The sequence below is a fragment of the Schistocerca cancellata genome, chromosome 6 (genome assembly GCF_023864275.1).
Source record: "Schistocerca cancellata isolate TAMUIC-IGC-003103 chromosome 6, iqSchCanc2.1, whole genome shotgun sequence".
Taxonomy (NCBI): domain Eukaryota; kingdom Metazoa; phylum Arthropoda; class Insecta; order Orthoptera; family Acrididae; genus Schistocerca; species Schistocerca cancellata.
In genome coordinates this window covers 579,281,388-579,304,291 of record NC_064631.1, presented here as the reverse complement: position 1 = coordinate 579,304,291, position 22,904 = coordinate 579,281,388, and the positions used below count along the sequence as shown (strand labels likewise).

Here is a 22,904-nt window from a genome sequence, read left to right as displayed (position 1 = left end):
ACATATATTTTCATTTGTATGCATCACATTCAACTTATATGTTGTGGTATTGTAGACATAAGTGACAGAACACTCTGTCCTAGATACTTTTCTCTGAATATATTTCTTATAACTGAGGGTACTGAAATGAAATGAAATGAAATGAAATGATAGTATGGCATTGTTGGCTGGGAAGCCCCATTAGGGGGAGTTTGGCCGCCGTATTGCAAGTCCTTTTTAGGTGACGCCACATTGGCGACTTGAGAGTCAATGATGATGAAGGACGCACAACACCCAGTCCTCTGCTGGGAATCGAACCCGGGTCCCCTGCGTGGTAGGCGGTAACGCTACTGCTACGGTACGGAGGCGGACACTGAGGGTACTGATATAGCTCTACCTGTGCTCTTGCCACAATGCTGGTGAAGCACTGTCATTCTGCTTTTAAAATTTTGCCATCCACACATCTCATACAAAATTATTTGCTTGGTGCCAGCAGCACTAATTCGGATTACTTGGCTTGTCGCCAGCCGTTCTTGACATTATTGGGAGATTATAAATTGTTACCTTTTACTAATCTCATCATTATTTCTCATAATATCTCAACCCTGTTCCCCTACTTTCATGAAATTTTGAAGATATAAATACGTAAATAAATAGAAAATTTGTTGGTTTCATATATTTGTTTATTTGCATTGTCTTTGGTACTTAGTATTTCTCTTTCATATGATATGCAGCAAAACAGTCTCCAAGATGTAACACAACTCCACATGACTGCACATTAAGTTTTTTTTTTGGAACATACATGACAGTTTCTTCATTTTTGTTTATTTGTTTTGGAAATACGTAGGCCTATTAGTTGGTCTTGCTTTATGTGACTGGAAAGTCTGTCAACCGTATCATGATGAGAAGTATGCGACGTAGTGGCAACCTCCAAGTTTTACTCCACGCATCGTAAATAATCATATTGTCTCTTTCGTCTCCCATGATGAAAGGGCGCAAGTACTTATAAAAACAAGAAACTTGTTGTCGTTTGTAACTTCTTGTTACCTAAAAAAAAAACACACACAGAATGCAAAAGATACTAAAGTGCTGTCGCTGGCCACTGCACAATATTGTGCTCATGACACCACTGTTGTGTCACTGGCCACTGAGTGATACTATGCATATGACACCACTGTGGTGTCGCGGCCGTTGACCGCTATTTCGTGCACGGTACCACTGTGGTGTCGCCGGATGGCAGAGTGTTAACACTAAACACAATTTTCAGCACATGACGCAAACTGTACACATGCGCTCTTCCACCATGTCAACCTTTTAAGTGTTGTGCATTATATAGGAATAAAGGAGATGACTCACCGAAACGTGGAACCATCGTGTCATCAACAGGCACACAAACAAAAGCTACAGAGCTTTGCTAGATTTCAAAATGAATTTCCTTTATCAGGCTTGCAGGAGAAACATATGTGCGCACATGCACACGCACACACACTTGGGTAGTGGGTGAGGGGCAGTGAGATTATTAGGTTAGGCCAATGGGAGCAAAGGATGTGCTGTAAGGATAGCTCCCATCTGTGCAGGTTGGTGGTGGGGAGGATACAGATGGCACGAATTGTGAAGCAGCCATTGAAATATTGCATGTTATGCTCTGCTGCATGTTGTGCCACTGGGTGGTCCACCTTGTTTTTGGCAACAGTTTGGCAGTGGCCACTCATTCTAGTTGACAGCTGAACGAAGGAAATGGTTCAAATGGCTCTGAGCACTATGGGACTTAACTGCTGTGGTCATCAGTCCCCTAGAACTTAGAACTACTTAAACCTAACTAACCTAACAACAACACACACACACCCATGCCCGAGGCAGGATTCGAACCTGTGACCGTAGCAGTTGCGCGGCTCCAGACTGTAGCGCCTAGAACCGCTCGGCCACTCCGGCCGGCTACTGAACGAAAGAACTTCCGCACCTTCTTCTATTCCACTGAAGATTTTCTTCACACAAATTCTTAAATGTAATATTTTAGTTTGGTTTAGTTTATATTTAAAATTAGCCCTGTAATAAAGTAATTCCTCTGTATTACACTTAAATTAAATCTTCAACTTCTTTCATCCACATTAATAGCTAAGTGGTCAGCACAGCTGACCGCCATGTGGGGGACCCAGGTACAATTCCTGGTATGCCTGAGATTTTTTCCTTGGTGGGAAGACTGGTACTGGATGTGCTCAGCCTCATGAGGCTACTGAGGAGCTATTTAACCCATTAGTATTGGTTCAAAGATCAAGAAATTGTAGGACAGTGAACTGACGACACGCCCCTCCCTACTGCATCTGATGACACCACCAACAGAGGATTACATGGTGATCAGTTGGGCATGACTGGTGCATGTAAAGACAGAATGTGGAACACACTGGCTTCTTTCCATACGCCAGCGACTACTCTGTAAAAGATCCATGGAATACAGCTTGTGCACCGTAATGTAATGTAATGTAATATCCATGACATTGGTGCCCACATCATCTGCACTTATCAGTCAAGCAGTAACAAATTCTAATCACAGATTCAGAATCTATTGATAGATTTTATTTCTTATGCACTCAAAAGAATATAACTGTGCCCCCAGCTGGGGGCCATTACTGCAGCCATTAAAATAGAAATATCATCAGTACTGTGTGCAGAAACCTTCACACAGTTAGTATGTATATGAGGCAACCAGCCACATGTCTCCAATCATTCTTTTGGGATAATATATGAAGTATGTGAAAGAGATAAAAATTAAAATTTTAACATACCTTCTGCTGTCAGACTGATCATCTTCAAATTTAACACCAGTTGCGTAGACTATGGCTGCTTCACTTGAGGGTGTTGATGTTAACGAACCGAGTAAAACTTTGATGCTGTCATTGTCCACAACTGGTAGAGGAAGAACAGTTAAATTGTCCGACACACTGCGCTCCTCTGCCATTAACTGCTGGAAAATTAGACACACACATACACACTAAGGACAATTGTGAGCACAATTCTTACTACTTGAATATACACACAAAGCAAAATCAATATACTGACTATAACAAACAAATCTCAGGTAAAATCTTTTGAACCTAAAAGTGTAAAAGTTTTTACTGTTTTGATGGCTATGATCTGTGATGGACGTCTATTATAGATTCGAGCTCCAAAAGAACCGAAGTATATTTGGTGTAAAGGTTCTTATACTCCTATCACTAACCTTTAAATCAGAAGATAAGCACACATTGTTTGAAATTTGCTTCCGGTTCTTGGGAAGGACTTATAATAATTGTGCTATGACCCCTCCACTCCCAGTTATTCATTTATTTGAAAAATGCTGCAAGTTCTAACTGTCATCATTGCCCCCATCATCACCATGATTAGCTTTGCATGGTGCACAACTTTAGCACCCTTACACACATAGATAATACAGCACTGCAGGTGACAAATAGAAATTTATCTTGAAAAGTAGAAAAATACCAACATCAGTTATCTATGTCAGTCTCATTTATTACTAACATCGAAGGCATAATTGGTGTGTTTACACCTGATCTTCAAGCAGAGATAGTTGAGTTTTTTCAGATGTAGCAGCTGGATGAAAGTAATCACTTTTATATCTCTTTGTTTCTCTCCAATAGTTACAACATGTCATGTTTATCAGATACACTACTGAAGTTTATAAATGGTGATAAAATTGCTTAGATAGGCTTCCAGTTATCTGAACACAATATACAGTTACTACATACATAAATTTGTAACACTGAATTGTGTATCAAAACATCAATAGCCCAAACAGTGTATAAATAAGGATAGATAGTGCATCGTAAGTAAAAAATCATCCAAACAATTCCAGAGTGCAGATGACAAATCTAAGAAAACAACTAAATTAAATAATTAATCACAATTCAGATATTAAGTACTTAGTATTTATTTCCTATTTTTGCAGTTTTTACATACACATGGTAAATTTAAATTCTTAAATACTATATTTATTTTATAACATATTATGTAACTGAGTCGGAGGTGACTTCTGGTTTTCATCCTTTTTATTGCTACAGCAGAAACAGCTGTACCTTGTTACCAATAATTAACCAGTGGGTAAGTGAAGCTTTTAGAAAGCTCACTGCAACTATATTTTATCGTTTTGTTCTTTTTGTATGAAAATTTCGCGTTCTTCATATAGGTTCACTTTTTAGTCTTTATTTATGTCACTGACCTGGTTATTGTCTGTATTGTCAAAAGCATGTTATGTGACACATACGTAGATACCAAATGCAAATTTACCCAGTGTGTTTTATTAAAACACAATTATATATTCCTTGAATCTGGTCTTTAAGTTTGGCCTGTCTGCCCTACATATTGTAGTAGACACACATTACACTTTATCTTAAAGATGGTACAGCTGGAGAATTTATTAGTATTTGTTTTTATGATGTGCAGTGTCTTACTAAATAATGTGTTGTTGGAGGATAAAGACTTTTTATATTGAATGACAAACACATCAGCAGATATTTATTTTATTTATTTATTTATTTTTTTTTGTTAAATAACACCAATATATGGAATGCACACTCTCCTGGTGTCAGGTGCATTGTCGTCTTGAATTTTGTTATTGATTATCAATTTATACTTGCTGAAATATACTAAGACAATGCCACCCTCAAGCTAAATGTTGATGTTAACACCATAATGGTTTAGTAGGCATTGTACTTTTCAATATATTATGCTACTGGCTTTCTCTGACATCTGAACCCAGCCAGTTACAGGGGCAACTACTGTTTAAAAAATTGAATCAAGAGTCACAGTGCAGTTTGGCATATTTCACACTAACAATCCATGACTACAGGTGAAGGAAGCAAGAAATGACAAAAATGTTCTAGCAGTGGCAGGACTGAATCATGGGTGTTTGGATTTGTTGTCTTACACTTTCCCACCTAGCCACTGAACTTATCTATGAGAAAAGGTTTGAACTAATTTGCAGTAGATATTTGTCTTGCTGTTTCGAAGTCAGTTTGGTACTCTTATTGGTGAGTGGCATTTTGAGTGACCTGCGCAGCACAAAGCAATGTGCTGCTAACGTGTGAGCATGTAGGTCGCAGTGCACAAATGTATCTGCTGCTGTTTAAGTTTTCTGTAAATATTAAGAATGTGTTCATCTGTTTGCCCAGAAACAGTGAGGCCAAAAAGATATGAGGCATGCAGCTGTTTTGCTTTGCTTTGTTTCTGTCAAACAACTGCAGCTTTCCAAAAAACATTTCAACATCGATGAAACAACAGTATAGTAAATAACAAAAATGATTCTTAAAGGATGTGTTTGCCACAATAAGGATGTTACAAGTTAAGGATAGCCACATTCTTAGTCCTAAAATTTTGAAGTTAAAAAGAGAATCTGAAAGAAGAACTATAATACTCCTGAGAAGTGTCCTGTGATCACCTAAAACAAAGTGTATATTCACATATAAAGTGTTGGACTGCCCTCTCATTACTAAACAATATCCTTTCTACCATCACATAGCGTAATGATGTTTGCAAACCACAACCATCACACAATGGTGCGTCTTTGTGCCTGAGAAAGAAACCACACACAATGCGACAAGGTCTAATTCAGTAGAGTGTTAGAACAGCATTCCTACCCGCCTCATGTGGAAGATGGCATTCTCTGTACTCCACATTTTATATTGTTTTAATATGATATACAGGAATACTGACGCTATAGTGTTCATCTTTGGCACGCTAATGCAGAAGGTGTGAAGAAACCAGCTAAGTGCAAAATCCATGCATTTCAGACATTTATTTACTTATATTTGTGTGTATAAGCTGATTTCTGGTATATCCTGTGTGTCAAAATAAAATCACATGTGTCAGGTATGTTCACTTTGAAAACCTGGGTCCTAAAACTTCATGTAAAATTTAAATGTGTTTTCCATGCTAATTATATCATTAACTTGTCATGGTATACTGAGTAGTTTTGAATGTTGAGTGCTATGCAAAATGAAATTTCAGCTGTGGCATCATCTGAATTATACATTTATGCTTTAAACAACTTTAGTAGTAGTAGTAGTAGTAGTAGTAGTAGTAGTAGTAGTAGTATCTTCATTCAAAAATAATCTTTCATCACAAATTTCAGTTTGTATCCATGTAAATATAGAGATATTTCTGAGAATTTTTGGAAGTTTTTAATGTTGTGTGTAACATATTTCATAGTGTATCAGTGTTTGTTACTTACAGTTTCTATTTCAGCAACAGCGTACACTGATGAGCAAAACATTATGACCACTGCCCGCCACGACATTTGATGCTGTCTGGTGGCATTGCAGGCACGTGATGCCATAACAAATGAGTGTAAGTGGAGCAGACATGGATGTGGGATCACCCTAGCAAAGATATGGGCTGCAAGTGGGGAAATACATTGAGATAAGCAACTTTGACAAAGGGCTAATTATAATTACACAGGGCCTGTGAGCGAGTATCTCGAAAATGGTAAAGCTGGTCGAATGTTCACATGCTACTGTCATTATAATGACACCATTCATCACACATTGTCGAGCATGGAGCTCTGCACCAGACCACCTCTACATGTTCATGTGTTGATCCAATGGTATCGTCACTTATGACTGCAGTGGACTATTGGGATTTTACCTTTGATCACTGGAAACATGTTGGCTCTTTGAGTGAATCACACTAGGTCGATGGTCAACCTCACAAATGCAGTTATCAAGGTGAATGGCAGCTCAGAAAGTGCTGTGTGCAACAAACACAGGCTGTTGCGAGCAGCCTTATGCTTTCTCCTGTGCTTGCATGAGATTTGTAGTAGTAATCGAAGACACACAGACAGGTTTGAGGAGCACAGTGAGCACATGTAGTTGTCTCAGTGACCAAATTCGCCTGATGTAATTCTACAAAATCCATTTGGGTCACTATTGAGTGCCATCAGAACATGCGCAAGTCAGCGACCCTTTATTTACACAAATTGCACAAGCTGTGCATAGACATATAATGCCACACAACTCCACAAACCTACCAACGAACTGTCAGACCCTTGATTATGTAGAATCAGTGATTTATTTGATTTCAAAGATGGACGAGCTATTAGGCAGTGAATCATAATATTTTGGCTCATCAGTGTATTTTATCTGTATTTATTGTAAATTAAAGCTGACGTCTAGCTTGTTCGTGAGCAAACAATAAAATAAATAAATAAATAAATAAAACAATTGTCTCCCTGATTTTACTCTTGTCATGGAAGTTGCTGTGAATGGGTGTGTTGAGATGGCTACCAAGGCTCGTGAACCTCAAGCGCTATCCTCCTCTCCTCTGTTTACTGTCTGCTCTACATGAAGTACAAGACCTATCACTCATCTACTTGACTGTGAATGGCGTGTCACTGGTGAGGTTATGTGTACTGTCCAGTTAAGACAGGGGCCATGGAGAACTCAAGAGTGTCACAGCTGTTCTCAAGAAAACACATTTGAGGTGCTGTGTTCCACTGAAACTGAAATTAAGTCAGTGAAACTCACTTAACATGTTAGGAAACCTGCTATCTCCAATGTGAAGATGAGGCAAATGCAAACTAGCTGTGGTTTATAAATTACTGTCGGTTCCAATGTATGGTGGATGGTGGTACCCTTTGGAAATGGCAGCATGGAATGGAAAGGAAAACAAGGTGCACTTGTTGAAGGAGCTATTCTGGCAACCGGTGTGGGAACATCTTACAACTAACTGCGGATTGTGGGCACATTGAAAGTAACAATGCCTCTCATCTGGATTCAGAGGTCATACTTTTATCACTCCAGTGAGTAGCAGAGTAGGTTGAGAAGAACAGCCTTGATGAAGTTTTACGGAAGCTCATAATCAGTAGCAATGTCAACCGAACTTATTGTGGACCCCTGGTTCTGAGTCAGGTGGAGGATGTGAATTAGACTTTGATAACTCTGTGAGAAACTAGGCTGTAACTCCCTAGACATCTGTCATAGGACAGAGAACTGTAGTATTGCATTAAATGGGTCAGGTCTGTACCACACAAAAGGGGTTGCTACAAAAATTGCTAACTGTGTGGGGTACACACCAGGGTTTTGTTTCTAGATTAGGTGACTTTTCAGCCATTCCAGATTACAATAACTGTAGGAGACCCCAAAGTATCAGTATACAATCAGAAGAAATGTCCTCACAGGTGAGAGCATTAAAATCCTAATGATTAACAACTAAAGCATTTGCAACAAAGCGTTAGAATTTAAAGTGTTCACATACTACTAAGTACAGAAAGCCTCTTAACATTATAAATTGACAGCAGTGAGATTTTTGGGGTAATTTAAATGTATGATGAAAGGAGGTGTGGCTCGTGATTTCCGTACTGGGGAAGGTTGCAACTAACCTTGACCTGAGGCTATTCTACATATCAGTCTGTCACCATACCCAGGAGGGATAGATTGGATGGAATAGGAGGGATAGATGGGATGGATGGGATGGGAGGGATAGATGGCATGGAATGAGATGGGATGAGAGGGAGGAAGGGAACGGCAATATTGCACTCTGGCCAAACTTTTTTACATGCTGCATCTTTTTTCCGTTTCATAACCAACTACTAAATAACATCAAAAGCTAACTGCAAGATAAAATCTATAGGCGGGTTATCTATCCCACAATGTCACATTTCCCAACAATTTACCACAACAAATTGTATTGAAAGACATGTTTTGGAGGAATATTTAATGTGGCATATGTTAGCTTTGCTGCTTGCTTGATGTTTTTGGTATTTTCATTAAAAAAAAAAAAAATGGTTCAAATGGCTCTGAGCACTATAGGACTTAACATCTATGGTCATCAGTCCCCTAGAACTTAGAACTACTTAAACCTAACTAACCTAAGGACATCACACAACACCCAGCCATCACGAGGCAGAGAAAATCCCTGACCCCGCCGGGAATCGAACCCGGGAACCTGGGCGTGGGAAGCGAGAACGCTACCGCACGACCACGAGATGCGGGCTTTTCATTTTTAAACTTCAGACGTTTAATGTTATGTAAGCTGAAACTGTGGAGTCTATAAGTTTGCCTGACAAAACAGTGATGTTTCCATGATTTCACATATCTTGTGCTGTGATTGGCTGACATGTCTTGGCTAAGTAACTGCCATGTCATTTACACACCATATTCGTCATATTTACAGTTGTGTATTATAAAAATATGCATCATAAGTGACACAGCACACAAAATCACTCAGCAGCAATGTATATTGGTTTGTGCTACTATACCCCTGTCTGGATTTATACAGTTTTTGTTCTTTATTTTTGTTTACATCGGATCTGGACATACCAAGTTTCTTCACTTTCATCTTAACTGCATGTTCCAAAAATTTACCAGATAAATTGCACACTGACTTCATATTGTGTTGTTTTCAAACTCGGGGTATGCTGCTGTTATGTGTAAGAAAGCAAAACTCACGAAACTCATGCATAATACACTCACAAAAAGAAACTTGCTAATAATGCACATTACCTGCAATCAGCAAGCAAAGAAACCAAGTAATGGAAGATCTTTCACACGCAGGGTATGTTTTGCATACTTTTTTCTCTAATCATTCATGAAACTCTTCTTAGGTGGTGATACTTATGCTACATACTGCAGTGTACTCTAGCGAGACATTTGCAAACTATAGCCACTGTCAGAAACAAAAATACTGTCCAAAGTACTATCAAAGCACATCAAAGCATAATAGAGATATATAGAGACAGGGATTTGATAGTGAAGTTTCAGCAGCTCTGTTCATTCCCTTTGGATGTATAAGCAGTGAAATGTGAAAATTGTGTGCAGTTTGGTAGGACACCCTCAGGCTAGAACACCAGAGCCTTCTGGATGGCCATGACAGCTGTACTCCGAGGCAGTCATGCCCCCAAACCTCTGCTACATATAGCTAAGCAACATTTCAAGGTGCAGTCTTAAGAGTAGCTACTACTTATTCGAGAAACATTTCTCAGTATCACATACCAAGCCCTAAAAAATTCTGTAAAACATTATTTAAAAATACATTTTAATGCACATTCTGGGGCAGCTCCACTTCAGAGCCTTTCATTATGAGCCACACCTGGTTGAAATTGTAATCTAATGGGAAATGTAGGTGATGTATTTTTTACAGTGGACAAGAAACTCAATTCCTCTGAGATAGAAATTGAAGCTGTATGGGAGATTGATTGGACAAGATTTAACACGAAAGATGGGCATTAACTTGTAATTAGATATTTTTAACAACCAACAGACTCATTCCCAGATGTAAACAAAAACTTTAGAGAAAAACTTCAGTTCAGTAATACACAAGTTCCACAATAACAAAATCATCGGATGAGGCCTTAATCATCCAATAATCAAATGGGATAATTACAGTTATGTAAGCGGTGGGCAACACACAGTTCAGAACCTTAATCAAGATAAAAATAAATTATCTCTAATGAAAACAAACAACACATCCTCTTACAGCATGCCCTCACAAGTGAACATGAAATAATTGTTGTAACAATGATGTCAAAGTACAATGGACAACTAAAACGGGTAGAAAGATTTATGTGTACAGCAAACTAGACACAGAGGCCGAGTGGCATTTCTCAAAGAGGAAACACACATTTAGCTCTGGACAGGAACATCTATAAGAACATTGGCTCAAGATTAAAAGAACCGTTGACCATGCACTTGATAGATAAGTGCACAGATAAAAAAGAATTATTTTTTAAAAGCTATATATTTTCAAATTGTTTACAAAACAACATTATCCCCTTCAAAATACCCTGCATTACAACTAATACATCTGTCCCACTGGTGCTTCCACTGTTCAAAACATTTTTTGTAGCCATCTTTAGAAATGTCTGACAGCTCCTCCCTTTAATTTATATGATTAAATTAAGACAACATCAGCATAAATAGCATTAGGCAGTATTCTGATACTATTGTTGATATACTACACAGATTCAGTTTCTATGACTTCCTTCTGTTTCCTTAATGTGTAACTTGACCTGTGTCGTACCCCTGGAGGCTTTCCTTGTTGATATGGTCTACAGAACACTAATGCACAAATGAAGGTAAAAATACAGAAGATTGAAGAAAATCAACCCTTCCTATGAATCTGCTAACTGTATTCATCTCTTGGTCTCCCTCTACAATTTTTACCTTCACACTTTCCTCCAGTACTAAACTGGTGATTCCCTGATGTCCCAGAATGTGTCCTACCAACCAATCCTTCCTCCAAGTCAGGTTGTGCGACAAATTTCTTTTCTGCCCATTTCTATTCAGTATTCCTAATCAGTTGCGTGATCTTCCCATCTGATCTGCATTCTTCTGTAGCATCACATTTCAAAAGCTTCTATTCCCATCTTGTCTAAAGAGTTTATCATCCATGTTTCACTTCCACACATTGCAACACTCCATACAAATATTTTCAAAAAATACTTCCCAACACTCAAAACTGTATTTGATGTTAACAAATTTGTCCTGTTCAGAAATCCTTTTCTTGCCAGTGTCACTCTACATTTTATGTCCTCTCTACTTTTGCCATCATCAATTACTTTCCTCCCCAAATAGAAAACTCGTCTACTTTTAGTATCTCATTTCCTAATCTAATTCTCCCAGCATCATGTGATTAATTCCATTATCCTTTGTTTTGTTTTTGTTGATGTTCATCTTACATCCTCCTTTCAAGGCACTGTCCATTCTGTTCAATTGTTCTTGTTGGTCATGTGCTGTCTCTGACAGAATGACAATGTCACTGGCAAACCTCAAAGTTTTTATTTCTTACCCCTGCTCCAAATTTTTCTTTGGTTTCCTTTACTGCTTGCTCAATATACAGATTGAATAACATCAGAGATAAGCTACAACCCCGTCTCAGACCCTTCTCAACCAATGCTTCCCTTTTACACCTGCTATCTTTAGAATTTGAAAGAGGATATTCCAGTCAACATTGTAAAAGCTTTCTCTAAGTCTGCAAATGCTATAAACATAGATTTGCCTTTCCTTAACCTATCTTCTATAAGAAGTCACAGGATCAGTATTGCCTCACATGTTCCAACATTTCTCCGGAATCCAAACTGATCTTCCCCAAGGTCAGCTTCTGCCAGTTTTTCCATTCTTCTGCAAAGAATCAGTGTTAGTATTTTGCAACTGTGACTTATTACAATGATAGTTTGGTAATTTTCACATCTGTCAGCACCTGCTTTCTTTGGAATTGGAATTATTACATTATACTCTAAGTCTGAGGGCATTTCACCTGTCTCATACATCTTGTTCACCAGAGGGAAGAATTTTGTCATGGGTGGCTCTCTCAAGGCTATCAGTAATTCCAATGGAATGTTGTCTACTCCTGGGCCTTGTTTCATCTTAGGTCTTTCAGTGCTCTGTCAAATGCTCCATATAGTATCATATCTCCCATCTCATCTTCATGTAAGTCCTCTTCCATTTCCATAATATTATCAAGTGCTTCTCCCTTGTATAGATCTCTACACACTCCTTTCACCTTTCAGCTTTCACTTCTTTGCTTAGGTCTGGTTTTCCACCTTAGCTCTTGATATTAATACAGCTGTTTCTCTTTCTCTGAAGTTCTCTTTAATTTTTCAGGAGACAGCATCTATCTTTTCCCTAGTGATATATGCTTCTAAATCCTTAGATTTGTCCTCTAACTATTCCTGCTTAGCCATTTTGCACTTCCTGTCAATCTCATTTTGTAGACATTTGTATTCCTTTTCAACCACTTCATTTACTGCATGTTAATTTTCTCCTTTCATCATTTAAATTCAATATCTCTAGTGCTACCAAAGGATTTCTACCAGCCCTTGTCTTTTTACCTACTTGATCCACTGCTGCCTTCACTATTTCATCTCTCAAAGCTACCCATTCTTCTTCTACTCTTATCGTCAATAGTTCCCTAATGCTCCCTTTGCAATTATCTGGTTCTTTCAGTTTATACAGGCCCCATCTCCTTAAATTCCTACCTTTTTGCAGTTTCTTCACTTTTAATCTACAGTTCATGGCCAATAAATTGTGGTCAGAGTTAACATCTGCCCCTGGAAATGTCTTACAATTTAAAATTTGGTTCTGAAATCTCTGTCTTACCATTATATAATCAATCTGAAACCTTCAAGTATCTCCAAGTCTCTTCCTTGTACACATCCTTCTTTCATGTTTCTTAAAACAAGAGTTAGCTATGGTCTGTGCAAACTTCTATGAGACAGCTTTCTTTTTCATTCCTTTCCCACAGTCCATATTCACCTATTATTTTTCCTCCTCCTCCTTTTCCTACTATAGATTTCCAGTTCCCATGACTATTAAATTTTTGTCTCCCTTAATTATCTGAATAACTTCATTTATCTCATCACACATTTCTTCAGCCTCTTCATCATCTGCAAAGCTAGTTAGGATATAAACTTGTTTTGCTGTGGAGGGTGTGAGTTTTGTGTCTACCTTGGCTACAACAATGCATTCACTGTGCTGTTCATAGCAGCTTATCCACGTTCCTTTTTTTTCTCTTCATTATTAAACCTACTCCTGCATTACCCCTAACTGATTTTGTATTTATAACCCTGTATTCACCTGACCAAAAATCCTGTTCCCACTGAACTCCCACTACATCTAACTTTAACCTACCCATTTCCATTTATAAATTTTCTATTTTGCCTGCTAAGGTATTTAACATTCCACACTCCAATCCATAGAACATCAGTTTTGTTTCTCTTAGTAACAACATCCTCCTGAGTAGCCCCACCCGGAAATCCGAATGGGGGGACTACTTTAACTCCAGAATATTTTAGGCAAGAGGATGCCATCATCATTTAACCACAGGTTAATCAAGTCAAAACAAGCATAAGAACGGCTGTGTGACAAGTGTTCAATGAATTTGAAAAACAAGCTTTTAAATGTCGGATGGTCAAATAAGGCTTAACAGTTCTCGTACCCCATTAAGCCAACTAATGGATCAAAGTAGTTTTTCCACAAGGTTATTTGTCATTACGGCAGATGATAATATGAAGACTGAAATACTAAATACTGTCTTCCAAAATTGATTCACTAAAGAAGATTAAAAGGCATTTCTTACATATGATTTTTGCACAGACTCGAATATAATATATATCTATAAGTGAGCACAGAAGTGAAATCTTGCTCAAGTCATTTTATAATAAAAAGTCAAGTCTCACTTCTAGTAATAGACCATAAAAGGCTGCTGGGCTAATGGAGCATGTCATTTAACTGCAAATCAGTAACTCCACTCTGTTAAGCGACACTAGAGTGTTGTAATGAGCTACTGACACACCTCACTTTCCTTCGCATAACACCAGTAATCTGGAGATGCTAAATTTAGGGAATGAGACGGCCATGTCACCTTGCCAACGAAGGATATCACACAGTTTGGAAATGTTTGTTTGATTATAGTCTTCTTTGACATGCTGTTGCATGTAAAAAACTCCTCTCTAGAAATAAAAACTGTCATTGAAACAACTTACTATGTCAGTTTTGTTATGTTGCATTCTACTTGGGCATGCCAACCAACAAGCTGTTTGTCTGCATGAATGGCCGCCGACAAACTGTGGCCAAAAAACATCTGGACTAGTTGGTGAGCATGCTGCCAAACACAATGTTTTTCACTTCTATGACTGCTTCACAGTCTGCGCCATCTGGATCCTTCCAACCAACACCAGCTTTTCTGAATTGTGCACTTGGGAACTCTATGTTCCCATAACCCCCCTCCTGGACTCGACCTTCATTAGTCACTGTCCTTCATCCACTTATCTCCTTCCCTGCTTCCATTCCAGCAGTACACAGCCTTCTATTCCACCAACACACCCACAGTCCTTTTAATTCTCTCCTTTTTCACTCCCCCCCCATCATGCCACCATCTAACTTCCCGAATGCACCTAGCTGCCCTATCCTGTCCCCACCACATCCCTGTATGCTCCCACAAGCAGCACTTTACTGTCTTCAATTCCCAGGGCTGCTAGGCCCTTCACCAGGTTGTCCACTCAGCGCTGCCTTGGTCATCCAATGGGGCGTTTGGTTTTTGGTTTCCCCGCTAGTGTCACCTTCGCCTGTCTTCCATCTGGCATACAGGCTACATGGCCCACCCACTGTATTCTTTTTGCTTTTTATCTTCTGTAGGATAGTTGTTTGTCACATCAGAATGTAGATTTCCTCGTTTTTCCTCCTCCTCCATTCTCTGTTATCTAAAACTTGTCACCATATCTTCCTCATTACTTTTCTTTCAAATATTAACAGTTTTTTCCTTTCTCACTTAGTCATGCTCCAAGTTTCTGAACTGTACATTACTGCTGGGCATATCGCTGTGTTGTAGATTTTAATCTTAGTGTTCACTGAGATCGATTTAGAGCCTGGCGTCTTTCTAAGGGAATGCATGCATTTCATACCCACTGCCATTCTTTCCTTGATGTCCATTTTTATGTTGTTGTCTGTGGTAAACCAAGATCCCAAGTACTTAAACTGATGTAATCTCTTGAACCTCTTGCCATCTATCTCAAGAAATTCTTCCTGCTCTTGTCTTCTTCCTAATTGCTGTGAACTCTGTTTTGTCTCGATGCACTTTGAGCCCTACCTCCTGTGTATAATTGTCAGAAATAGATAAATTTAAATATACGAAAATTTGTAATTTTCAATAATAATTTTCTGCTTATAAGTAAAGTAAGGGTATTTCAAAGAGACTCATCTAATTTAATAAGCCTGTATCTTCTATACAAATGAAGACAGAAACTTGAGATGAACATAAGCTTATGCATGGAAACTGAAGGTCTACATTGGCATCAGGTGTAAGTTGCTGGTTCACATGGTTGCCAGCAAAGGTCTCCTTTGTAGAGGTAGCTAGCTCACACACTTGTTCACTCCCCAGCTAGTTTTACTCTTCGTATAATTGCTAATCTTGGAATCAAACAACTCAACCCCCTGACATATTTTGCACTTTTGCACTCAATAATGTGCTGTGGAATAATTTTCTGGGGTAATTCATCACTTAGAAAGAAAGTATTGATAGCTTAAAGGTGAGCAGTAAGAGTAATATGTGTTGTTCTCCCTTGGGTGCCACGTAAGTACCTCTTCAAGAAGCTACACATTTTAATTGCATCACCACAATACATAAATTCACTAACAAAATTGATCATCAATAATCCATCACAATTTTAGAGGAACAGTGATGTCCATACCTACAACACTAGAGGGAAAAATGACCTTCGTTACTCATTATTAAAGTTGTCAGTGGCTCAGAAATGTCTGACAGATATAGAAGCAAGTTTTAAATCCAACCAAATCATTACTCCTGAGCAATTTCTATTGCATTGATGAAATTCTACTTAAAAACTGGTAATGGAGTGGGAGGGAGAGGGGGGGGGGGGGGAGGAGGAATCTAACTAATCAAAAAATGTGCATCCAACTGAGATGGCAATAAAAAGCATTTTGTGTTCTCAGTTTCAATAGGTGCGATCCAATTAGAGTTGTGCATTGTTATTTTCATCTAAAGTCTGGCACAACACTCCTCAGTGATGGACAAGCTGTATGGGATATAGAGATGTCATATTACACTTTTGGCTTCGGAGGTCATCTGATCTCACAATATGTGATTTTCTTTGGTGGTGGTTTATAGAAGACTCCATCAATGTGTCTCCCCTTCCAACAACTTAAGGTTAACTGCAACACCACATAGCAACAGCCATGAATACAGGAACTCCGGACATGCTCAGCAAAGTAACAGAGGAGTTTGATTATTACTGGACATTTGTCCTGTGTCTGGTGGAGGGTTAAATGGAAACTCTCATCCTAAACATAACTGTACAAAGTGACCTGAAGTTGTATGTGCACACATGTAAAACATATGCCCTCAAAAAAATCATAGTTCTCTTGTAAATAAATTTGTAGACATAGCATACATTAAAATTCACCCCAGTTTCTATGCTCATTCATGTAGAAGATGCAGCCTCATTAAATTAGATGAAACTTTCTGGAACACCCTGTACTTCAGTCGCTAAGCTTATTTATTCATCACTTAAATAACATGAATATTTAATTGTTTTAGGCTGCTAAAAAAAAGTTCAAGGAAACACTTTTCTTAAAAATAATGAGAAAATAAAATTCGAAGATGAATTTTAAAAAATCAGAATTACTTAATTTGAAGGATGCTACCTAATGTACAAACTGAACTACTCGAGGTAGACACATGCCAGGAATTAAATGAAGTGGCACGTTTTTGCATGCACAACACTAGAAATTTATCCTTGGACTGCTTCTAACAGTTGCCAACTATCTGATCAGTTTTGAGCCAATGCTTTAACAACTTACTGCTACTCAAGAACAGTTGGAAGTAGTCACTAGAGCTGCAGAAAATCTCTTTTTTGCACTGCCTGTATATAGTTAAAGAAGGCAACAGCTTCTTTCAAAGTAGCAGCCTTCTGTTTAATTTTCTGATTTAATATAACTACCATAAGCATAGACATCAATTGGTAGTATAGTGATAGTTTACTGTCAATACAGTGGAAACAAAGTATCTATGATATGTTTGTCTTTTGTTAGTGTACACAGTGACTGATTCCACATCCCAGAAGGTTCTCCTTCTTGATGGGACCTACAAAACTTGATGAATGAATGAATGAGTGAGTGAGTGTATGAATGAATTTAGTGGGCTGCTGCTCAATCATCATCAATATTGCAGACTTATAAACTTAGTTCGAATTCACTTACAACTTTTTTTCTGGCATTAGGCATAATGGGAAATTATGAGATAAAAGAAGCAGATGACAAAGTTTCAGAACTACAAACCATCTTCAAACTGAAGGCATACGAACATCTTGTGAGAAGCAGATTGTTCTTGGTGAGATTCTTCAAATTTTCCTAATAGCCTCAAAAGGAAGTGTCTTCCATGAACACTGCACAGTACATTTACCTCCACAGTTATAAAATTTAGAGTAATATAACTCTGTAACTGGTTTGTATAAGTACCAAAGAATGAAGACTTTACCACCACCTAATAATGGACAACATGAACACCATTAATAATTACTATGCAGACAGAGGAAACTGATTGTTAACCTTACATCCTTAGCTGTGCAAAATTCTAAGATTCTTTGTACCCACACTTTGAGAGATTAAAATTTTTGAAGCAGCAACTTAGGATAGAAACAGATTTCTGAACTAGTCCAATTACCATGGTTTGCATTTATTTATACTGTCACATTCTATGGTACAACATGGCATGTTTTGTATTTATTGTCCCTAATCTTCAGAGGTTGTTACTCACAGAATGCACACACATATGAACAACCACTTAGCAGTACAATTTTTGTTCTAAAAAATTGAATCAATGAAAACAGAAAACCTAAAATTACACCAACTCTAGAACTGCTTATTCAAAATGTATATTTACTTGCTGAATAGTGAGATATTCACGAAGAAAAGCTGACTGCTGAGGAGCTGATTGTTTGCTTGCTGGGGTGAGAAGCTTGGAGAATGACAGTGAGGCATCTGAAATTTGTTTGAGGTATGCTGCTTGCCTGCCAATCGTGAAATGGATATGATCTTCAGCCAAACTCCAGTTTCTGTTTTCATATATCTGTAACATAGGAAAACATTAATACATCATAATTAGTTACAACATGCATCTTCAGAATCTTGTTACTAACTTGGTATGCCTGCTTGTAGCATCTGAGTGAATGTTTTCGCTGTCCAGCTTTGGAGAAACGATGTCCAGCTAATACAATATGAAATGCATATTTTCTTGCCATGCGAGGTCGAGTTGACTTTAAGAAACAGTAAGACGCTTGCTCCAATAGTAAAGCACTGCGCAAGTCAGAATCTTCACTTGTCATTCTGATGAACTGCTTTGCAGCTTCTCCATACAAACTTCGACCCTTAAGACACTCAGTACTGAGTAGTGTTGCTCGAGTCGCAAACTGAGGCATTCTGGAAAACAAGAAACATTGTACATAAGAAATGTTTAACACTACCAGCAGTACAGAACAGAATTACGATGGCTAACATAAGTTAAGTAGGGTACAGACTGTTGGTGGTTATTTCATAATGATCCCATTTCTCATTCAGTCTCATTCTAAAATTCCATGCACTTTCCATACGTCTTTCAAAGAAAGATTTTAAGGCATTAGTTTCTGGAGACAGCAAAATTTTCAAAGTTTTAATGAGAAATGCACACAGGCGCGCGTGTGTGTGTGTGTGTGTGTGTGTGTGTGTGTGTGTGTGTGTGTAATAAATGAGTAATACTAATACATAAAACCCATACTTTCAATAACATTATTATTTTAAATGTACTGTTCCTTCACCTGTAACTATATTCCCACCTTCCAAAGAGTATTTATTAATTTTTGATTCCTCAAGAACTCTGAATTGTATAATACTTTTGTGTCCATAGGCCAGGACTTTTATTAAGATTATAATCTTAATTTACCTGTACTATTATTATCCGTAATCATGACATTTACTATTCCTCATTCATTCATTTGGTTCATAGTCTTTAGAGAATGGTGATTTCCATATATAATACTGTGACTTCTGTAAGCTCATAATGTTATTTTACTATCTCAACTTAGCTATGTTGTTTTACCTGGAATTATAACACAGCTATTCCTTCAAAACTTGCCTGTTTTATATATGTTATAGAATTGTGCATTAGTTACGAACTATTTCAACTTCTGGGTGCCTGCACTTTTTTGTTTATTAATATTATAATCTTAATCAAGTGGATTACTCCTAACTGGAATTAGATCACTACTGATCATCAATCTTTCAATTTGATAGAACTGTGTGGTACTTGCATAAATTTTAGAAGTGATCATCCTTTCTGGAACATCCCATAAGGGTTACCCTCAATTCCTCCAATTTGTTTCAGTCTACTTGTTTTTTTATTGTAAATAATTTAGCAACTTACCTTCCCTACCTCCTCCTTCTCCTCCTCCTCCTCATCATCATCATCATTTAAGACTGATTATGCCTTTCAGCATTCAGTCTGGAGCATAGTCCCCCTTATAAAATTCCTCCATGATCCCCTATTCAGTGCTAACATTGATGCCTCTTCTGATGTTAAGCCTATTACTTCAAAATCATTCTTAACCGAATCCAGGTACCTTCTCCTTGGTTTACCCCGACTCCTCCTACCCTCTACTGCTGAACCCATGAGTCTCTTGGGTAACCTTGCTTCTCCCATGCGTGTAACATGCCCCCACCATCTAAGCCTGTTCGCCCTGACTGCAACATCTATAGAGTTCATTCCCAGTTTTTCTTTGATTTCCTCATTGTGGACACCCTCCTGCCATTGTTCCCATCTACTAGTACCTGCAATCATCCTAGCTACTTTCATATCCGTAACCTCAACCTTGTTGATAAGGTAACCTGAATCCACCCAGCTTTCGCTCCCATACAACATAGTTGGTCGAAAGATTGAACAGTGCACAGATAACTTAGTCTTGGTACTGACTTCCTTCTTGCAGAAGAGAGTAGATCGTACCTGAGCGCTCACTGCATTAGCTTTGCTACCTCGCTTCCAGTTCTTTCAATATGTTGCCATCCTGTGAGAATATGCATCCTAAGTACTTGAAACCGTCCACCTGTTCTAACTTAGTTCCTCGTATTTGGCACTCAATCCGTTTATATTTCTTTCCCACTGACATTACTTTAGTTTTGGAGATGCTAATCTTCATACCATAGTCCTTGCATTTCTGATCTAGCTCTGAAATATTGCTTTGCAAACTTTCAATCGAATCTGCCATCACAACTAAGTCATCCGCATATGCAAGACTGCATATTTTGTGTTCACATATCTTAATCTCACCCAGCCAATCTATTGTTTTCAACATATGATCCATAAATACTATGAACAACAGTGGAGACAGGTTGCAGCCTTGTCTTACCCCTGAAACTACTCTGAACCATGAACTCAATTTACCGTCAACTCTAACTGCTGCTTGACTATCCATGTAAAGACCTTTAATTGCTTGCAAAAGTTTGCCTCCTATTCCATAATCTCGTAGAACAGACAATAACTTCCTCCTAGGAACCGGGTCATATGCCTTTTCTAGATCTATAAAGCATAGATACATTTCCCTGTTCCACTCATAACACTTCTCCATTATTTGCCATAAGCTAAAGATCTGGTCCTGACAACCTCTAAGAGGCCTAAACCCACACTGATTTTCATCCAATTGGTCCTCAACTAATACTCGCACTTTCCTTTCAACAATATCTGAGAAGATTTTACCCACAACGCTGATTAAAGAGATACCTCTGTAGTTGTTACAATCTTTTCTGTTTCCATGTTTAAAGATTGGTGTGATTACTGCTTTTGTCCAGTCTGATGGAACCTGTCCCGACTCCCAGGCCATTTCAATTATCCTGTGTAGCCATTTAAGACCTGACATTCCACTGTATTTGATGAGTTCCGACTTAATTTGATCCACCCCAGCCGCTTTATTGCACTGCAATCTATTGACCATTTTTTCCACTTCCTCAAATGTGATCCTATTTCCATCATCATTCCTATCCTATTCTACCTCGAAATCTGAAACATTACTGATCGTATTTTCACCTACATTGAGCAACTCTTCAAAATATTCCCTCCATCTGCCCAAGGCATCCACAGGATTCATCAGCAGTTTTCCTGACCTGTCCAAAATACTTGTCATTTCCTTCTTACCTCCCTTTCGAAGACTGCAAATTACACTCCAGAATGGTTTTCCAGCAGCTTGACCCATAGTCTCCAACCTGTTTCCAAAGTCTTCCCAAGATTTCTTCTTGGATGCTGCAATTATCTGTTTGGCTTTGTTTCTTTCTTCAACATAACTTTCTCTGTCTACCTGAGTTCTAGTATGTAGCCATTTTTGATACGCCTTCTTTTTCCTTTTACAGGCTGCCTTGACTGTGTCATTCCACCAAGCTGTTTGCTTCTTGCTACTTTTACACACTACTATTCCAAGACATTCTTCAGCCACTTCTAGTACTGTGTCCCTGTACCTTGTCCATTCCTTTTCCAATGACTGTAATTGACTACATTCAACTAACTGGTACCTTTCTGAGATCGCTGTTATGTACTTGTGCCTGATTTCCTTATCCTGAAGTTTCTCCACTCTTATCCTCCTACATATGGACCTGACCTCCTGCACTTTCGGCCTCACAATCCCAATTTCACTGCAGATTAAATAATGATCAGTATCATCAAAGAATCCCCTGAATACACATGTGTCCCTCACAGCCTTCCTGAATTCCTGATCTGTTATTATACAGTCAATGACAGATCTGGTTCCCCTGCCATCCCAAGTGGATGTTCTTATGTTTAAAAAAGGAGTTTGTGATTACTAAGCCCATACTGGCACAAAAATCCAAGAGTTGTTTCCTGTTCCTGTTGGCCTCCATATCCTCTCCAAATTTACCCATAACCTTTTCATACCCTTCTGTTCGATTTCCAATCCTATGTGCTTTGTGCACTAGAAAGATTTATACACTGTTTATCTTACAGCACTGTAGCAGTATATAAGGGATAGATGGAATTTGAATACTTTACGCATGCACAATGTACTAGAACTTCAACTTAGTGTATTATATACATATGTTTATCTTGATGTAAGTTATTCTGTTCCCCCATTAATAATTTACTAATAGACATTTTATTTGACTAATATGCACCATAAGGATGTCCGGCATTTTTTTTTAGTGGTGTTAACATGACAATGAATGTTACATTTGTATACAACAATAGAGCAGCTTTCAGGTTGTGTTGGCTAATGAACATAATCATCTGCACTACTGTATTGTTTTTATGCCATATATGCACAGAAATATCATGTATGCATGACCACATGTACCAGCAACGTATTACAATGAAACTGGAAGCTTAAGGTATGTAAGTATCTTGAGTTATAAAGTATACGTAAATGCGAGAGCTTGAAGAAAATTTAGGTATAA

The 22,904-nt window shown here is 38.2% G+C and overlaps 1 protein-coding gene across 3 annotated transcripts in view; it reads right to left on the bottom strand.

Annotated features, from left to right (window-relative positions):
• The window catches only part of LOC126191356 (trafficking protein particle complex subunit 8), a 313,324-nt gene that overhangs the window by 164,740 nt on the left and 125,680 nt on the right, over window positions 1-22,904 (bottom strand). For 2 of the 3 annotated variants that reach the window (XM_049932196.1, XM_049932199.1), the window contains 3 exons: window positions 18,620-18,899; window positions 18,364-18,549; window positions 2,763-2,941 (listed from right to left, as the gene is read on the bottom strand). In XM_049932196.1, the coding sequence (XP_049788153.1) occupies window positions 2,763-2,941; window positions 18,364-18,549; window positions 18,620-18,899 (645 nt within the window). The remainder of the gene's footprint in view (window positions 1-2,762; window positions 2,942-18,363; window positions 18,550-18,619; window positions 18,900-22,904) is intronic. The other variant, XM_049932197.1, reaches the window with a different exon arrangement.